Source organism: Schistocerca piceifrons, chromosome 5, assembly GCF_021461385.2.
Source record: "Schistocerca piceifrons isolate TAMUIC-IGC-003096 chromosome 5, iqSchPice1.1, whole genome shotgun sequence".
In the NCBI taxonomy this organism is placed as follows: domain Eukaryota; kingdom Metazoa; phylum Arthropoda; class Insecta; order Orthoptera; family Acrididae; genus Schistocerca; species Schistocerca piceifrons.
Window position 1 is genome coordinate 77,763,414 of NC_060142.1, and position 14,895 is coordinate 77,778,308.

The window sequence follows — 14,895 nt, forward strand, 5'->3', positions numbered from 1 at the left end:
CACAACATTATTCCTCGACTACAGCTATTGTTGAGGAATGATGGTGGACATATTGAGCATTTCCTGTAAAGAACATCATCTTTGCTTTGTCTTACTTTGTTATGCTAATTATTGCTATTCTGATCAGATGAAGCGCCATCTGTCGGACATTTTTTGAACGTTTGAATTTTTTGGTTCTAATAAAACCCGATGTCATTCCAAGCATGTGTGTCAATTTGTACTTCTCTATCTACATTATTCCGTGATTTATTCAGTTTTCAAATTTTTACTGACTTTTTGATCACCCGGTATTACAACTTCGCAATAATGAAGGAAGCTGTTTTAAGCAAAGCAGACTTAGATTTATGCAGGATGAATCAGAAGTCGTATATTTCACAGCTGCCATAAACGATGTGCCAGTGGCTGAACTGAGGAGAGGAACAGCAAACTTCTTTTTACTGCAGTAGTTTGCTAAGGTGTCAACCTTATCACAATGCACATATGATTTGGATCAAGCAATACTACAAATAAGTTTGTTGGATATAAATTAATGTTTAAATTAACATGTAAAGTGACACATATCATTAGTTTGAACCTTTGAAAATGCGATATCAAGGATATGTCATTCAAAAAGTGTTATACATTCAGAGTGAACGTTTATATTACTGTAATATCCAGCAGATTTAAAAATAAGAAAATAAACATAAATTTATGTAGTCTGTTACACAGTATAATTATTGCTGAAATAAATTGAACTTAATACCCCTCATTTTCTTTCAACTTTTTTCTGGCTTCTTTTTGCAAATACGTTTAGCTTATTTCGTTTTGGAGAGTTGGTAACACTGATGCGAAGTTATAGGTCGCGAGTAGTAGCAAGGTCAAGAGTTTCCCTGTGCACCGCAGAGATAAACAGTTTGTGAGCGACACTTTATACGTTTCGGAAAGCAATATTTTATGCGCAAATTTTTTAATGTTCGTATCGAGTGGAAGAAAAAAGATACTGTCACAAAACATTGCTTTAAAAATAAGCAACATTTAGAGCCGGTACGAGGACATTTTTCCACTCAAGTGAATTATCATTGGGCGTTCGTCCCCGCATCCCTTTCTCCTCGTACATTTCCACCCATTTTACACTTCGCTACTGATTGAGATATGTCTTGTACAGAAACCTTGCGGTTGTGGCGCCTTTGGCGGCCATTTCAGCTTGGTGTCTCAAGCGGTGTCTTGCGTTGCTTGGGCCTTCCTTCACACGGCCCTGGGAAAACTTAGAACAGGGGTGTCTATCGTGCAGCCCGTGGGGTTCACGCCTCCCAAAGCAAGTGCCCGTCTGGCCGAAGAAGTGAGCACCTATCACACGATCGATAAAAAATTCAAAAGATTTCGTTAATGTGAAGTTACAACAAATTGAATATTTTTCAGTTTGAAATGCTATTCTCTCTTTGAGCCATTCGTTTTTTTATTTATTTTGCGCAGTGGGTATTGTTAGTTGTATCCATATTATGTGCGGCCCAAAAATATGCGTCCTCTTCCAATGCGACAAGAAAGCAATAAAATAAGCAAATACTAGCTGAGGAGACAATATCAAAAAATTACTTCTGAAGAAGCTGACACAAAAATACGATCAATTACCAAGAAGAACCATAAATATATATCGAAAGCATACTAGTCCAGGCAACCTATTGGTGACCGTAGGTCACAGTAAATGAGGTCACTAATTCAACCAACGCCAGCACTAAAAGGCAGAACAGAAAATTCATTGAGCACTATTAACAATATCATACAGATCCTACAAGGTTTAACATCTTGGCTCTGCAGTGCCCTCGCCATTACGGCAGTAAGATAACATGGTCATCTTAATCAGAAACCGAAATTTTGCACTGTACAACAAAGTCTTGGCTAGACACACATCAAGCCTAGTATCACGTTGCACCTTGTTAACACTCTCTTCCCTGGACCCGAGAAGCCAAGTCCCGTCCTTTCTCCCTGACAGTGGCCGGTGCTCCGTGCTGGCGGCGAGCCACCGCCAGTCATACCATAGACTCCACTTCTTTCCTGTATGGATTACTCTGCTCCTCCGGTTGGCTACCTTCTCAGATACTCTCTTCCTGTACAGCCTTCTCGCTGGCCGTCTTCATATTGCTACCTCTCCGCTGAGCTAGGGATGGCGGTATCAGTGAAACGACCTGTTTTCGGTTATGTAGACTCTTGCATCACAAAGTCCACATCTCGTGGTCGTGCGGTAGCGTTCTCGCTTCCCACGCCCGGGTTCCCGGGTTCGATTCCCGGCGGGGTCAGGGATTTTCTCTGCCTCGTGGTGGCTGGGTGTTCTGTGATGTCCTTAGGTTAGTTAGGTTTAAGTAGTTCTAAGTTCTAGGGGACTGATGACCATAGATGTTAAGTCCCATAGTGCTCAGAGCCATTTGAACCATTTTTTTTGCATCACAAGGAAGCAACACAAATGCACATGTGGAGTAATACGGTTCTTTATTTACATGATCTGAACATCCGCGGTATTTGTTACTTGGCGGATAAAATCGCGACCGGCGCGGATATCCGCGGGTCATCTGCGGATAATGAGCAAGGCATCTGCCCCAGTACGTATGTTGCAATGTTAGTTTAAAACTTCAAGTCTGTTGACATTCTTGGAATGTTGCAGGGCTCGGGCAGAGCCGATGTCTGTTGCCCTCAGCCCCTGGCTACGACCGACGTAGCTGTGCCCAAGAGACCTGCGCCTAACCTGCCCACTGTCTACCAGAAAGGTGCCCGTTGCAATTTTCCGCTGCCTTCAGTTAGCGCTCTGTAGTGACCAAGTGACAACGTGCATCGTAGCAAATATCAGTGAGAGATCTTTCTTCAAATGAACACCATATCGATAGATACAATTTCGTGTAGGGTGAAAAAAGACGATTTTACATTAGTGAAGGAAAACAAATTGAAATCGCCAATTTGGAAAAAAATCGGATACGTATTGGATGACAACAAAAAGATAAAAGATACAGTGGTTTGTTTTGCATGTAAAAAAGTATATTCCTACACTGGACAGAAAAGTGGAACTTCAAATTTGCTAAAACATTTGTGTGAGGCTGGACAAAGTACTTATTTAAATACCAAGAGAGACGTAAAAGTTCCTGAAGTTCCGCCAAATTTGAAGACAGCCGCGACAGAAAAACGTATCAATCTTGTCAGCAAAGACATTTTACCATTCTAAGTTGCGTGTGGATCTGGGTTTCTCGAGACGGCACAGTTTCTTATTGATGTGGGGGGGCCAAGTACGCTGCAGTGAGTGCTAAGGAACTGCTACCTCATCAAACCACCATATCCAGAAATTTTAAGGAAACGGCCGATCGTCTGCGTGAAACTGTCTCCGCAGAAGTGAAGAATATATTCAGATATATAGGTGGAGCACTAACTGTCGATTTATGGACTAATTCGTACCGTAAAATAAACTATATAGGAGTGACTGCACGTTATATTAATTATGAAGAAGTCAAACTTTAGGATCGAGTGCTCTGCACCAGAAATTTTGAGAGTGAGATTAAAAAAACAGGAGAAAACATTAAACTTGAATTAATTAAGATATTACGGTCGTTCGATTTATTCAGTGCTGTGGTTAAAGGCGCTGCAGTCTGGAACCGCAAGACCGCTACGGTTGCAGGTTCGAATCCTGCCTCGGGCATGGATGTTTGTGATGTCCTTAGGTTAGTTAGGTTTAACTAGTTCTAAGTTCTAGGGGACTAATGACCTCAGCAGTTGAGTCCCATAGTGCTCAGAGCCATTTGAACCATTCAGTGCTGTGAATAACATCGTGTTCGTTACGGAGAGAGGTCCAAATATTGTGGCAGCGCTTCGCTAATACAAGAGGCTCTCGTGCTCAGCACACATTCTTAATACTGTGCTGGAGCACACAACTCGAGGAGACGCGAATGATGAGAAGAGTGACGTGCAGCGACTATTAAATTTCTGTCGAGCTATCACAACTTTCTTTAAAAGATCTGGCCTTCAGAATCGCCTTCAGAAGTGATTGAAAGGAGATATAGACACACGATGGAACAGTAAATTGGATATATTTGAGTCTATTAATTCACAATGGTTTGAAGTTCTGTCAATTTTGTCAGAGAAAAATCAAGATAATTTGATTTATACTATAGACAAGAGGATGTTGGAAGATATAATAACTTTCTGACACCGCCGGCCGGAGTGGCCGAGCGGTTGCAGGCGCTACAGTCTGGAATCGCGCGATCGCTACGGTCACAGGTTCGAATTCTGCCTGGGGCATGGATGTGTGTGATGTCCTTAGGTTAGTTACGTTTAAGTAGTTCTCAGTTCTAGGGGACTGATGACCTCAGAAGTTAAGTCTCATAGTGCTCAGAGCCATTTGAACCTTTCTGACACCATTTGAAATAGCTTCTTGTGAACCCGAAGCCTCCAAAACCCCTACGCTTTATTTATGTGTGTTGTGGAAGTTAAAACTTCTCTCCTTCCTTGAAAAAGATGATGGCGTCAGCCCATTTCTGATAGACTTAAAGAGTACAGCCAAATTTATTTTAATCAGCAAATGGGACATAACAGTAACCCATAAACTTGCAACGTTTTTGAAACCAAAATATAAAAACCTAAAATTTCTTAGCAGTGCCGAAAAAGATGAAGTTGTAAAGGAAGCGAAAAATTATGTTGCGAGAAATTGTCCACAGTTAAAAGATAAGGAGGAAACATCATCTGGAATTCCTGCAAAAAAACAGAAGTCTGACGTACTTTTTAATGAATTTGAAGATTCCTCAGAAGATGAATCGACGAGAGATCTTTGCGTCAGATGAAAATCTCAGATATACGAATGATAAAGTCCAATTTTCGGAAGGGATCGACCTGACAGCTTGGTGGCATGGACGTGAAAACTTCTATCCGCGTCTTTCCACACTAGCATACTTCGTGCACTGCATTCCAGCGTCCAGCTCGCCGTCTGACAGAAGCTTCTCTATATCGGGACAAATAATGCAGGACCGGCGCACGTCTTTGAAGCCACAGACGATTGATGACATCATGTTCCTGCACTGTAATCTTTCAAGGTAAAAAGGTACTTGTACAGCTTCTCTTACTTCACTGTATTTTTTGGGCTTATCTGAATTAGTTACAATTTTTTTTTCATCTGATTCATTCTTTTACGGGATATGAATCAGAAGCAAGCAGAAGATGAAAATATTTAATCTGAAGCCTGCCGATTTTTATTGTAATATTTATAGTAAAGAATTTCCTCGACATATTGGTAGTATTTTTACTATTCCCAACAAGAACATTTAAGTAGCATTAGGTAAAAGAAGGAAAATTTAACAAGCAATTTGTTTTGTTGTAATTTTCATATTAAAGAGCTCAATTTTTAAGTTTTTACTCCTCGCAACAAGAACATTCAACAGCTAACACGTCAATATTATTAAGCTAGGTAATGGTGATCTCATAAGTGCCTACCTAAATTTTAGCGTGCATTACAGTAACATTTGCAGCCGCCGAGCATTGTCGCTCTTTGTGAACAGTGAAACAGCCCGGCCGGAGCGGTGGCACGGCGGGCCTTGTAATTAATTACAAGTGGGACTTCAAACTACAGCTCACGACCACCAACAAGCTGTGACTGCGATAGCCCGTGAAAGATTATTCTGATCACATTGAAAACTTACAAAATATTCAAATCATCCAAAATAATAATGTGCCTTTTAATTTACCAGCCAATTAGTAAAGATAAGGGCTGAAATTCGTAACAAAATTGAACATTTTAACTGTAACTTGTGTAACACCCCACCCGTCACTTACCTGGTTTTGGTGTGTGTTCACCCCCAGGTAATTGACTAACAGATCAACAGAGAGTGCAAAACTGTCGCAATGTCGGATAACGCAAAGAAAGTAATAAGGCCCTGCGACTCCTGAATGAACTGCGGTGGCAGTGTTGACATTAATTGATTCAGAATTGATCCCTTTTAATTACAAAGGGGTGCACATTGATGTTATATTCAGCTATTGAACACCAGATGCAAATGTTGAACATAAAATTAATTAAGAAAGTGACTTGGGATTTCAACTACTTGATTGAAAACAGATGCAGTCCATTAGCACAAATTTATTTTAACTCACGACCTTCAATCATCACATTACATGACTCTCCTAACAGGCAGTGGTAATAAATTGCGTTTGCGTGGAGTAAAGCGCGATAAATCAAAAGTAATTCCTATCGACTGACCCAGGCGTAATGCGAAGTGCGAGAAGAATTCTACAGTACACGGCCCATGAAACTCTCGTGGAAACTTTACCGACGTGTTCCAACAAATTAATCAGTGGCCGGAGCTGTCGCAATATCACCGAATACAGCGTGGTGGAGCGGTGTCGTTGTGCGGACGTCGGCTGACCTCGTGGTGCTGCAAGGCTGCGCTCGTCTATTCACTCCTAGCTACCTTGCTCAGTACATAGCTGAACCAAAACTTCCTATCTCCAAGCTCAATCGTTCCATTTGCTAAGTCCTAAACTGCAGAGAAGCTCACTCTTTCTCAGACAAGCTGAGTAAAAAACGCCACGTCTGCACTCTAGGCAAGCTCGGAACGGAAGACCTCTACGGAGACTTCTGCCAGTCCACTCTTCGCCTCGGTTTCCCCTCCACCAAACTCACTTATGCCATTTGCAGCGCAAGTCGCGTTAATTATGCGTCGCTTCCCAGTGCCGACCAATACCTGCTCTGGAAAGCGAACAAATTTCCCACAAAATTTCCCTTCCTCTCAACTTCTGCTATTTAGCTCCTCCCAGGCCACCCATAAAGGTTAGCGTCTGCACAAAACACCAAGTTTTCCAGAATTATGACTCCCAGGAGAGTACTTCAGATTCCTTGGTCCTACGTTCCCATCGGAGGCCGGCGTATTTCACTCTGTCGCTCTTCACCTGATTTACTTCAGACTCTGCGGACCGTGAATTCAGCGTGAAGTTACTATAGTCATGAACACGCATATTTTGGCTCTGTTGACCGCTCCACTGTAGCTTTGTGCGGCTTTCTCGCATGTTTCACTGAAAACGGGACGACAGGCATTTATCAACAGGCGTACAAGTTCTCCATCTGCTTCCCGGTACACCAGCATGGGGTCAACCACCCACTCACTGTCACTCATCTTAAGGCAGCTGGAGGCCGCGCCCCTTTACCACTTTCTCAGAGCTTGAGCTGCCCTTAGCTCCCTATTGTCACTTCCCTTCCCCGCTCCCCCGCCGGCCACGGTCAATTCTGAATACTTCCCTGGGATAATCTAGCCTCCAGTAAATCCACGTGTTTCCACAAAGTTTTCATGTCATGTGAATTACTATAAAACCATCACCCAACATTAAATATTCCAATACGTCCATACTATACCCTCTACAAAATGCATTGTGCCTTGTCAGTCTTTTATGTTCAGCCCTACTGTTCACTCAACGTGAGTTCGGTGATCTTTAATGACTTCATGTAAGGGGCATAGTTCTTGCCATCTTACACTTGGTATTGCTTAACAGGGAACAGTGCCTAACATTTGAAGTTATGGGACAGTGGTTTTTATAAAGACATCTTGAAATCGTTTGCATTCCATTAAACTTTGAAAAAAAATATTTTTTAAAATTGAAAGTATAACTGCGAAATCTACTGCAAATTTTGTCTTAGTAATTTAGACCAATGTTGAGGATGTTTTAAAGTGTGAAACTTTGTTTATTTGAGAATGAAACAGACATTTCATTTATCGCTAGGTCTTAATTGGATAAATCAGCCAAAAGGCGAGGTTCGAGATTTCAATTGTATTCAATTGGACTCCTAATTTCTATAGTCACTGATTTTGTTGTCAGTCTTCAGAAGACGAGTTATTTCTTCCAGACAACGTCAATTATTGTTGGCAGTTTAACTTTTTCACAGGTGCGCCAGCGTTTTGCAGTGTAGGCCTAATACTGTAAATATTTTCACCTGGAAATGACGAGGACTGAACGCGTAAGCTATAACATAATCATCAGCTGACATGAATGGCTTCAAAATTTGACACATCCAAGCAGTGAGTACAAAAAAACTGTCGGTAAATGATGCAATGTGCTAGTAACAGTTTAAACCATTGTCATTTTCAGCTGCCTTGGCACAAGAGCAGTGAAATATAATTGTTTCTATACACGTATTTTCATCATTTAATACTATTACATTGAATTTTATTTTTTAAAATAGCGTTTCCAATCTCACGAGATCCGAGCAGCTACTGTGTGTGCTCCGGAGCGCCAATGCTTTCCTGTTTGGAATGGTCTGCTTTAGAGTAGGTATAGAGCATTTCCTGTGATTTAAGAAGTAAAAAGTAGTTAAGTTGTCGCAGAATGGCACCCTAACAATAATTATCTCATTACATACCATAATAATAAGTACTACTGTCTATTACTATTAATTACTCATTCAAAACTTAAATATATGCGGATGCGGATAAGGAACTTGTGGATGCGGATTAATTGCTACGGAGGTGCATGCGGTTGTGGATTAGGACCTTGCGGAAGCGGATTGCACTTTTCTTATCCGCGCCGATCTCTATTCATTGACACGTAGACGGACTCAGAAACATTGTTTTTGTGAAGCACAATTGGCTTTTTTTTCTACGCAAAGTAATGACTGCTATCGACAGTTGACCTCTTCTTGATTCTACATTCCTAGATTCCCGTAAGCCTTTTGACACCGCTCCTCACAAGCGGATTCTAATCAAACTGCGTGTCTGTGTATTTTTATTTTCTCACAGATAGATCACAGACCTCAGTAACTGACGGAAATGGTTCAAATGGCTCTAAGCACTATGGGACTTAACAACTGAGGTCATCAGTTCCCTAGAGTTAGAGCTACTTTACCCTAACGAATCTAAGGACATCACACACATCCATGCCCGAGGTACGATTCGAACCTGCGACCGTAGCGGTCGCGCGGTTCCAGACTGAAGCGCCTAGAATTGATGGAAGATCATCGAATGAAACAGATGTGCCATTTGCGCTCCCCAGAGAAGTGTTATAGGCCCTCAGCTGTTGCTAATCTATACAACCGACTGAGGTTCTTTGCAGATGATACTGTCGTTTACCGTCTAGTAAAATCATCAGAATCAAAACCAACTGCAAAATGATTTACACAAAATGTCCGCGTGGTGCGAAAAGTGGCAGTTGTCTCTGAATAAGGAATAGTGTGAGGTCATTCACATGAGTACCAAAAGAAATCGATTAAATTTCGTTTACACAATAAATCATACAAATTTAAGACTGTCAGTTCAACTAAATAGGTAGGAGTTAGAATTACAAACAGTTCAAACTGGAACGATAGTGTAGATAATGTTGTGGGAAAGGCATATCAAAGACTGCGTTTTATTGGCAGAACACTTGGAGGACGCAACAGGTCTTCTACACTTCTCCGTCCTTTGCCAGTTGCTGTGAGATATGGAATCCTCACACAATGGCATTCTGGAGAAGATCGAAAAAGTTCGAAGAAGGTTGAAAGTTGGACGTCTATGATTCTGCTGTGTGTATGCACAAACTCTGAGTCTGAGATATTATTATCGCGAGTACTAGCGAGCGAGCTGGGGTCAAGGGGAGTCGGAAGTGGTCAAACGCCGAGGGCGGTGGAGAGAAATCGCGCGACATTACAGGTCGCACGCAGCCTGCCGTGATGATGCTAGTAGCGCCGGCGGAGATTTTGCTATTAATTGAAGATTTTTTTGGTAAATTGCCTTTTCGTTGCACGTAGTTGTTGCGTGCTTGCGCACTGAAGGGATTTTGTCAGATTTGCGTATGGATACACACAGAGTAATATTCGTATCTTTGTTGTGGCCAGAAACGTGTTTGTTGAGTATAGACGTTGTGAAATAATTAGAAGACTGTGTAAAGTTTGAGAGAATTTAAATCATCAATTTTCTGAATATAGTAAATTAGAAGTTTTTAATTTGTTGCTTTCCTGTTTTTAACGTTTAACTGATTTTAACGTTTAATTAAAAGTTTGTATTGGTTTCTTTCATTTTTTAACGTTTAATTTACTACATTCAGAAAATTGATGATTTAAATGCTGACAAACTTTACACAGATTTCTAATTATTCCACAATGTCTTTACTCAATAAATACATTTCTGGCCACAACAAAGATACGAATATTACTCTGACTATATGTATACATAAATCCGACAAAATCCTTCCAGTGTGCAAGCAACCAACGACTGCCGCAGCGAAAAAGGCAAATTACCAAAAAAAAAAAATCTTCCGGCGCTACTAGCACGATCACGGCAGTCTGCGACCTCTCATGTCGCGCGGCTTCCTTCCTACGCACGCTTCCTCTGACCACTTCCGACTCCCCTCGACAAACGCTCGCTCGCTACTACTCGCGATAATAATATCTCAGACCCAGAGTTTGTGTATACACATAGCAGAATAATAGACGTCCATCTCTCAAGGGCAGCTGGTCTTGTATTATCACGAAAAAGGGGAGTGTCAGTTACGGAAATGGTATGCGAGTTAGGTTGGCAATCATGAAAACAAACGCGTTTCTCATTGCGGCGAGGAATTTCAGTAATCAACTTGATTTTCCGAAGGCGAAAATATTTTGTTGACTCAAACCTACATAGGAAGAAATAATCGGCGTAATAAAATAAGAGGAATTGGATCTTGCGCGAAAAGATTTAATTGATCTCTTTCCCCACTTGCTTTTCGAGAATGGAACGGCGGAGATAAGAGTCTGAATGTGGTTCTGTTGTATACACTGATCTACATCCACGTGATAATAAAATTTGCTTTATTAGGTGTATCCAGGACACCACTTAATTTTACAACAGATAACCTTCTTTGGAAGATAAAAAGGCTTTTCTCCTGCCCAAAAATTTAGTATCAAAACACGAATATAACACCTCAATAAAATTGACTTTTATAACTGAACTGATTTTACGTTCCTTGGTAGTGCTCTCTCGATGCTCTCCAACGGATGCCGAGGAGGTAGACGGGCGCCTCTTCCGGGTCGAAGGCTGGCGTATTGAAGACGGGCACCTGGTCGATCCGGCTGCGACGATGTTTCTTCCTGGCGGCGGTCCGCGGCGTGTCGAAAAGCTCCTGTTTCCATTCCTGTCGGCTATTTAACCCGGCGGCTCTAATCTTCCTCCGCGGATTCTGTCGTGAGGATTGGTGGCCGTTGGCGATATCCGATTGGCGGATGGTGATGTCATCGTATTACCACCCGCGTCGGAAAAAGGGGTCGCGCGCGGGCGTATTCCGCGGCTGCTTTCATGTTTGGCGGGAAACGCCTCTAGTGCCGGCTGGCGGAACGCGCTGGAACTACGTTGCAGCTGCGGCTTATTCTGCAGCGGTAGCAGCCCGTTCACAGTTGTATTTGCGTGGCTGTGCGCGCCACGGCAGATTCGATGAACCTTCCGCCAAGCACCTACGTGTGAATTGCAGAGCAGTCATGTGGATATAGAACCCGGGCACACATCGGGAGATTGGGTTGGACATCATTGCCCCATCCAATCTGTAGCTCAGACATGGCGCCTACTTCCATCTGTGTGGACCACTTACGGACACCCTACGTGGGACACACTGAAGATCAGGAGTGCGTGATTCAAGCAGTGATAGCAGGGCTGCGAGCACAAGTAAAGAGCTTTTACCAACAGGGAGTACATTCTCTTTCATAAGGCTGACGCAAGGGCACCGAACGTGAAAGTGACTACGTAGGCAAGGACTACATGTGAAACAAATGTTGGCCGGCCGGTGTGGCCGAGAGGTTCTAGGCGCTTCAGTCTGGAAACGCGCGACCGCTACGGTTCGAATCCTGCCTCGGGCATGAATGTGTGTGATGTCCTTAGGTTAGTTAGGTTTAAGTAGTTTTAAGTTGTAAGGGACTGATGACCTCAGATGTTAAGTCCCATAGTACTCAGAGCCATTTGAACTGTTTTTGCAACAGATGTTGACTGATATTGTTACGAAATGCTAACTGTTAAGAACAAATATGTTCTGACAAAAAAAAAGTAGGGCATCGTTTGTTGTATGATCCCCCTATAACAATGGATGACAATGCCACTGAATGTTTTCAAAACGTACAGTTCGTGCACATGTGAGGCGTGTTTTTAGCTCATCGGATGATTGCGGCTTCCTGGTGCAAAGTATTCTACTTTAGAAATACAATTCGATAGGTTAAGGAATTCGGCCAACGGCCTTGCCGCAGTGGTAACACCGCTTCCCGTCAGATCACCGAAGTTAAGCACTGTCGGGCTGGGCTAGCACTTGGATGACCAACCAGTCTGCCGAGCGCTGTTGGCAAGCGGGGTTCACTCAGCCCTTGTGACGCAAACTGAGGAGCTACTTGATTGAGAAGTAGCGGCTCCGGTCTCGGAAACTGACATATGGTCGGGAGAGCGGTGTGCTGACCAGATGCCCCTCCATATCCGCATCCAGTGACGGCTGTGGGCTGACGATGACACGGCGGCCGATCGGTACCGTTGGGCCTTCATGGCCTGTTCGGGAGGAGTTTAGTTTTTTAGTTAAGGAACTCGACCATTTTGGAAGTGAATACGCATTATTTTTCAGCCTGAGGCCAAAAAGTGAGAATTTTCGGTGTCCCATGTATAGGTCTTATGCGAGACAGGTCTTGATGATAGGAGTGTTATAAACTCCTATAAATGGGAACATTCCGCAAAAATCTGGACATCTGGCTATACTACGTGGACAGAGAATGGAGTGATGCTGCTTTAGTGATGATCGTGTGCTTGTACTTAAAGTGACTGCATTGTTGCCCAACAGCAAGCTGGTGACAATGCCGCGACTCACCAAGGACTTGCAGCGAGTGCACATAATGGCAGGCGTCGACCCGGACCCGTCGGCGATCTCGTGCGTGAAGTACGCGAAAGTGCTCATGATGCAGCTGGACATGATGTACTTGGATGACTACTCCCTCGGTGACGTCGTCATCTGCGACCTGAACGGCGTCACCGTCGGCCACCTCCTCAGGATCGACATCAACGTCGTCCGCGCTCTCGAATTTTGCTACAAGGTAGTTTCCGCATTCTACTGTGTTTCTTTTCTCTGTAAGTACGAGTTTTGTTCTACATACATTGCATATGCATAGCAAATTTCAGTTTAGTATAATGGATGCGAGCTCCCTTTTAACATGAATGAATGAAACTTGGAAAAATGTGATAAATTCCTTTGCGATCAAACTGCTGAAGTCATCTGTCCCTAGGCTTATACACTACTTAATCTAACTTCAACTAACTTACGCTACGGACAACACACACACCCATGCCCGAGGGAGGACTCGAATCTCCGACGGGGAGAACCGCGCGAATTGTGACAAGGCGCTTTAGACCGCGCAGCTCAATGAATGAAAGGTAATGCCTATAACCAACTGAAAGAAATCCATAGTATCCTATTACAAGATCAGTGGTGAACATCTTGAACACGTCAGATCGTTTAAAGCAGTATGAAACGGAGTCACCACGTAAAATCTATAGTAGAGAAGAAATGATAATTAAATCAAGACCTTAAGCTGTTGACAGGCGTTGATATACATCAACGGGGACAGTTGAAAAATGTGTGCCGCGACCGTGACTCGAACCGTGGATCTCCTGCTTACATGACAGACGCTCTATCAATCTGAGCCACGGAGGGCACAGAGGATAGCGTGACTGCAGGGATTTATCCCTTGCACGCTCCCAGTGAGACCCACTACATTCGTAGTGCCCCTGCCCATTACACTCATTACTTGCGGCAGAAAGTTCAATGGCCGGTTAGCCTTAACTATATGAAGATGGTGTCTGTTCTTTCAGACATGTCTGGTAAGACTGTCTACCGCGAGCAATGAGTGTAATGGGCAGGGGCACTACGAATGTAGTCTGTGGACATTAAGTTGGGCATGTGGGTCTCACGGGGAGCGTGCAAGGGATAAATCCCTGCAGTCACGCTATCCTCTGTGCCCTCCGTGGCTCAGATGGATAGAGCGTCTGTCATGTAAGCAGGAGATACCCGGTTCGAGTCACGGTCGCGGCACACATTTTTCAACTGTCCCCGTTGATGTATATTAACGCCTGTCAACAGCTTAAGGTCTTGATTTAATTATAATTTCATTCTAAAGAGCTGCATGGTTACCGATGATGTTTGTACCTTCGGACATGTCCGAAAAGGTGAAATACCATCTTCATAATAGCAGGAAAGGCGAATGGAAAGGTTGAATTTATCGGAAGGATTCATGGAAAGTCTGGTGCGTCTGTAAAGGAAATAGTTTGTTGTACGCTAGTGCGACCAATTCTATGTTACATGTTGATTTTGACTGTCATTAGTATCGACAAACACTAACTATAACATTTGCCGTTTTTGGGTCTGTATAACGATTTAACGTCTGGACTGTGGTAAATATTCTTCATAAAATGTTTTCATAATTCTGAATTCCAAATGTCCGTGTCCATAATGATATGCTGCAGTGCAGTGTCTCTGTGGTCAGTTGCTGTCTGTGATGAAGATTTTGATTCGATAACAGTCTATGGAAGATCAAAACGTGATGGGATTTACATTACTGTTACACACGATAGATCATGTATGTGGTCTCTGTTCCTTCGGAAATGTCTGAAAGAACAGACACCATTTTGATTCTGGAGCTACTACGAATCAAGATGCAAAGGAATTAAAGATAGCTCACAGAGGGCATTGATTTATACCAATGGGGGTTAAAACTTGCGTCTGCCGCTCACTAGGCAGATGCGCTACACACTGCATCAGGACACAGTAGGCACTGCAACTGCACGGACTAGCCTAGCATTCCTCCCATCCACAAGAACGGACACCCTTTGGATTCTACAGCCACTATGAATCAAGACACAAAGGAATTAAAGCCCATAGCTGCCAGTGTCTTGCAGCAGTGTAACACCGGTTCCTGTCAGATCACAAATGTTAAGCACT

General features: G+C 43.0%; 1 protein-coding gene across 1 annotated transcript in view; it reads left to right on the plus strand.

Annotated features, from left to right (window-relative positions):
- LOC124798747 overlaps positions 1 to 14,895 on the plus strand; it is a 66,468-nt gene that overhangs the window by 47,224 nt on the left and 4,349 nt on the right. The window contains exon 3 of the mRNA XM_047262275.1: positions 12,745 to 12,994. Within this exon, the coding sequence (XP_047118231.1) occupies positions 12,745 to 12,994 (250 nt within the window). The remainder of the gene's footprint in view (positions 1 to 12,744; positions 12,995 to 14,895) is intronic.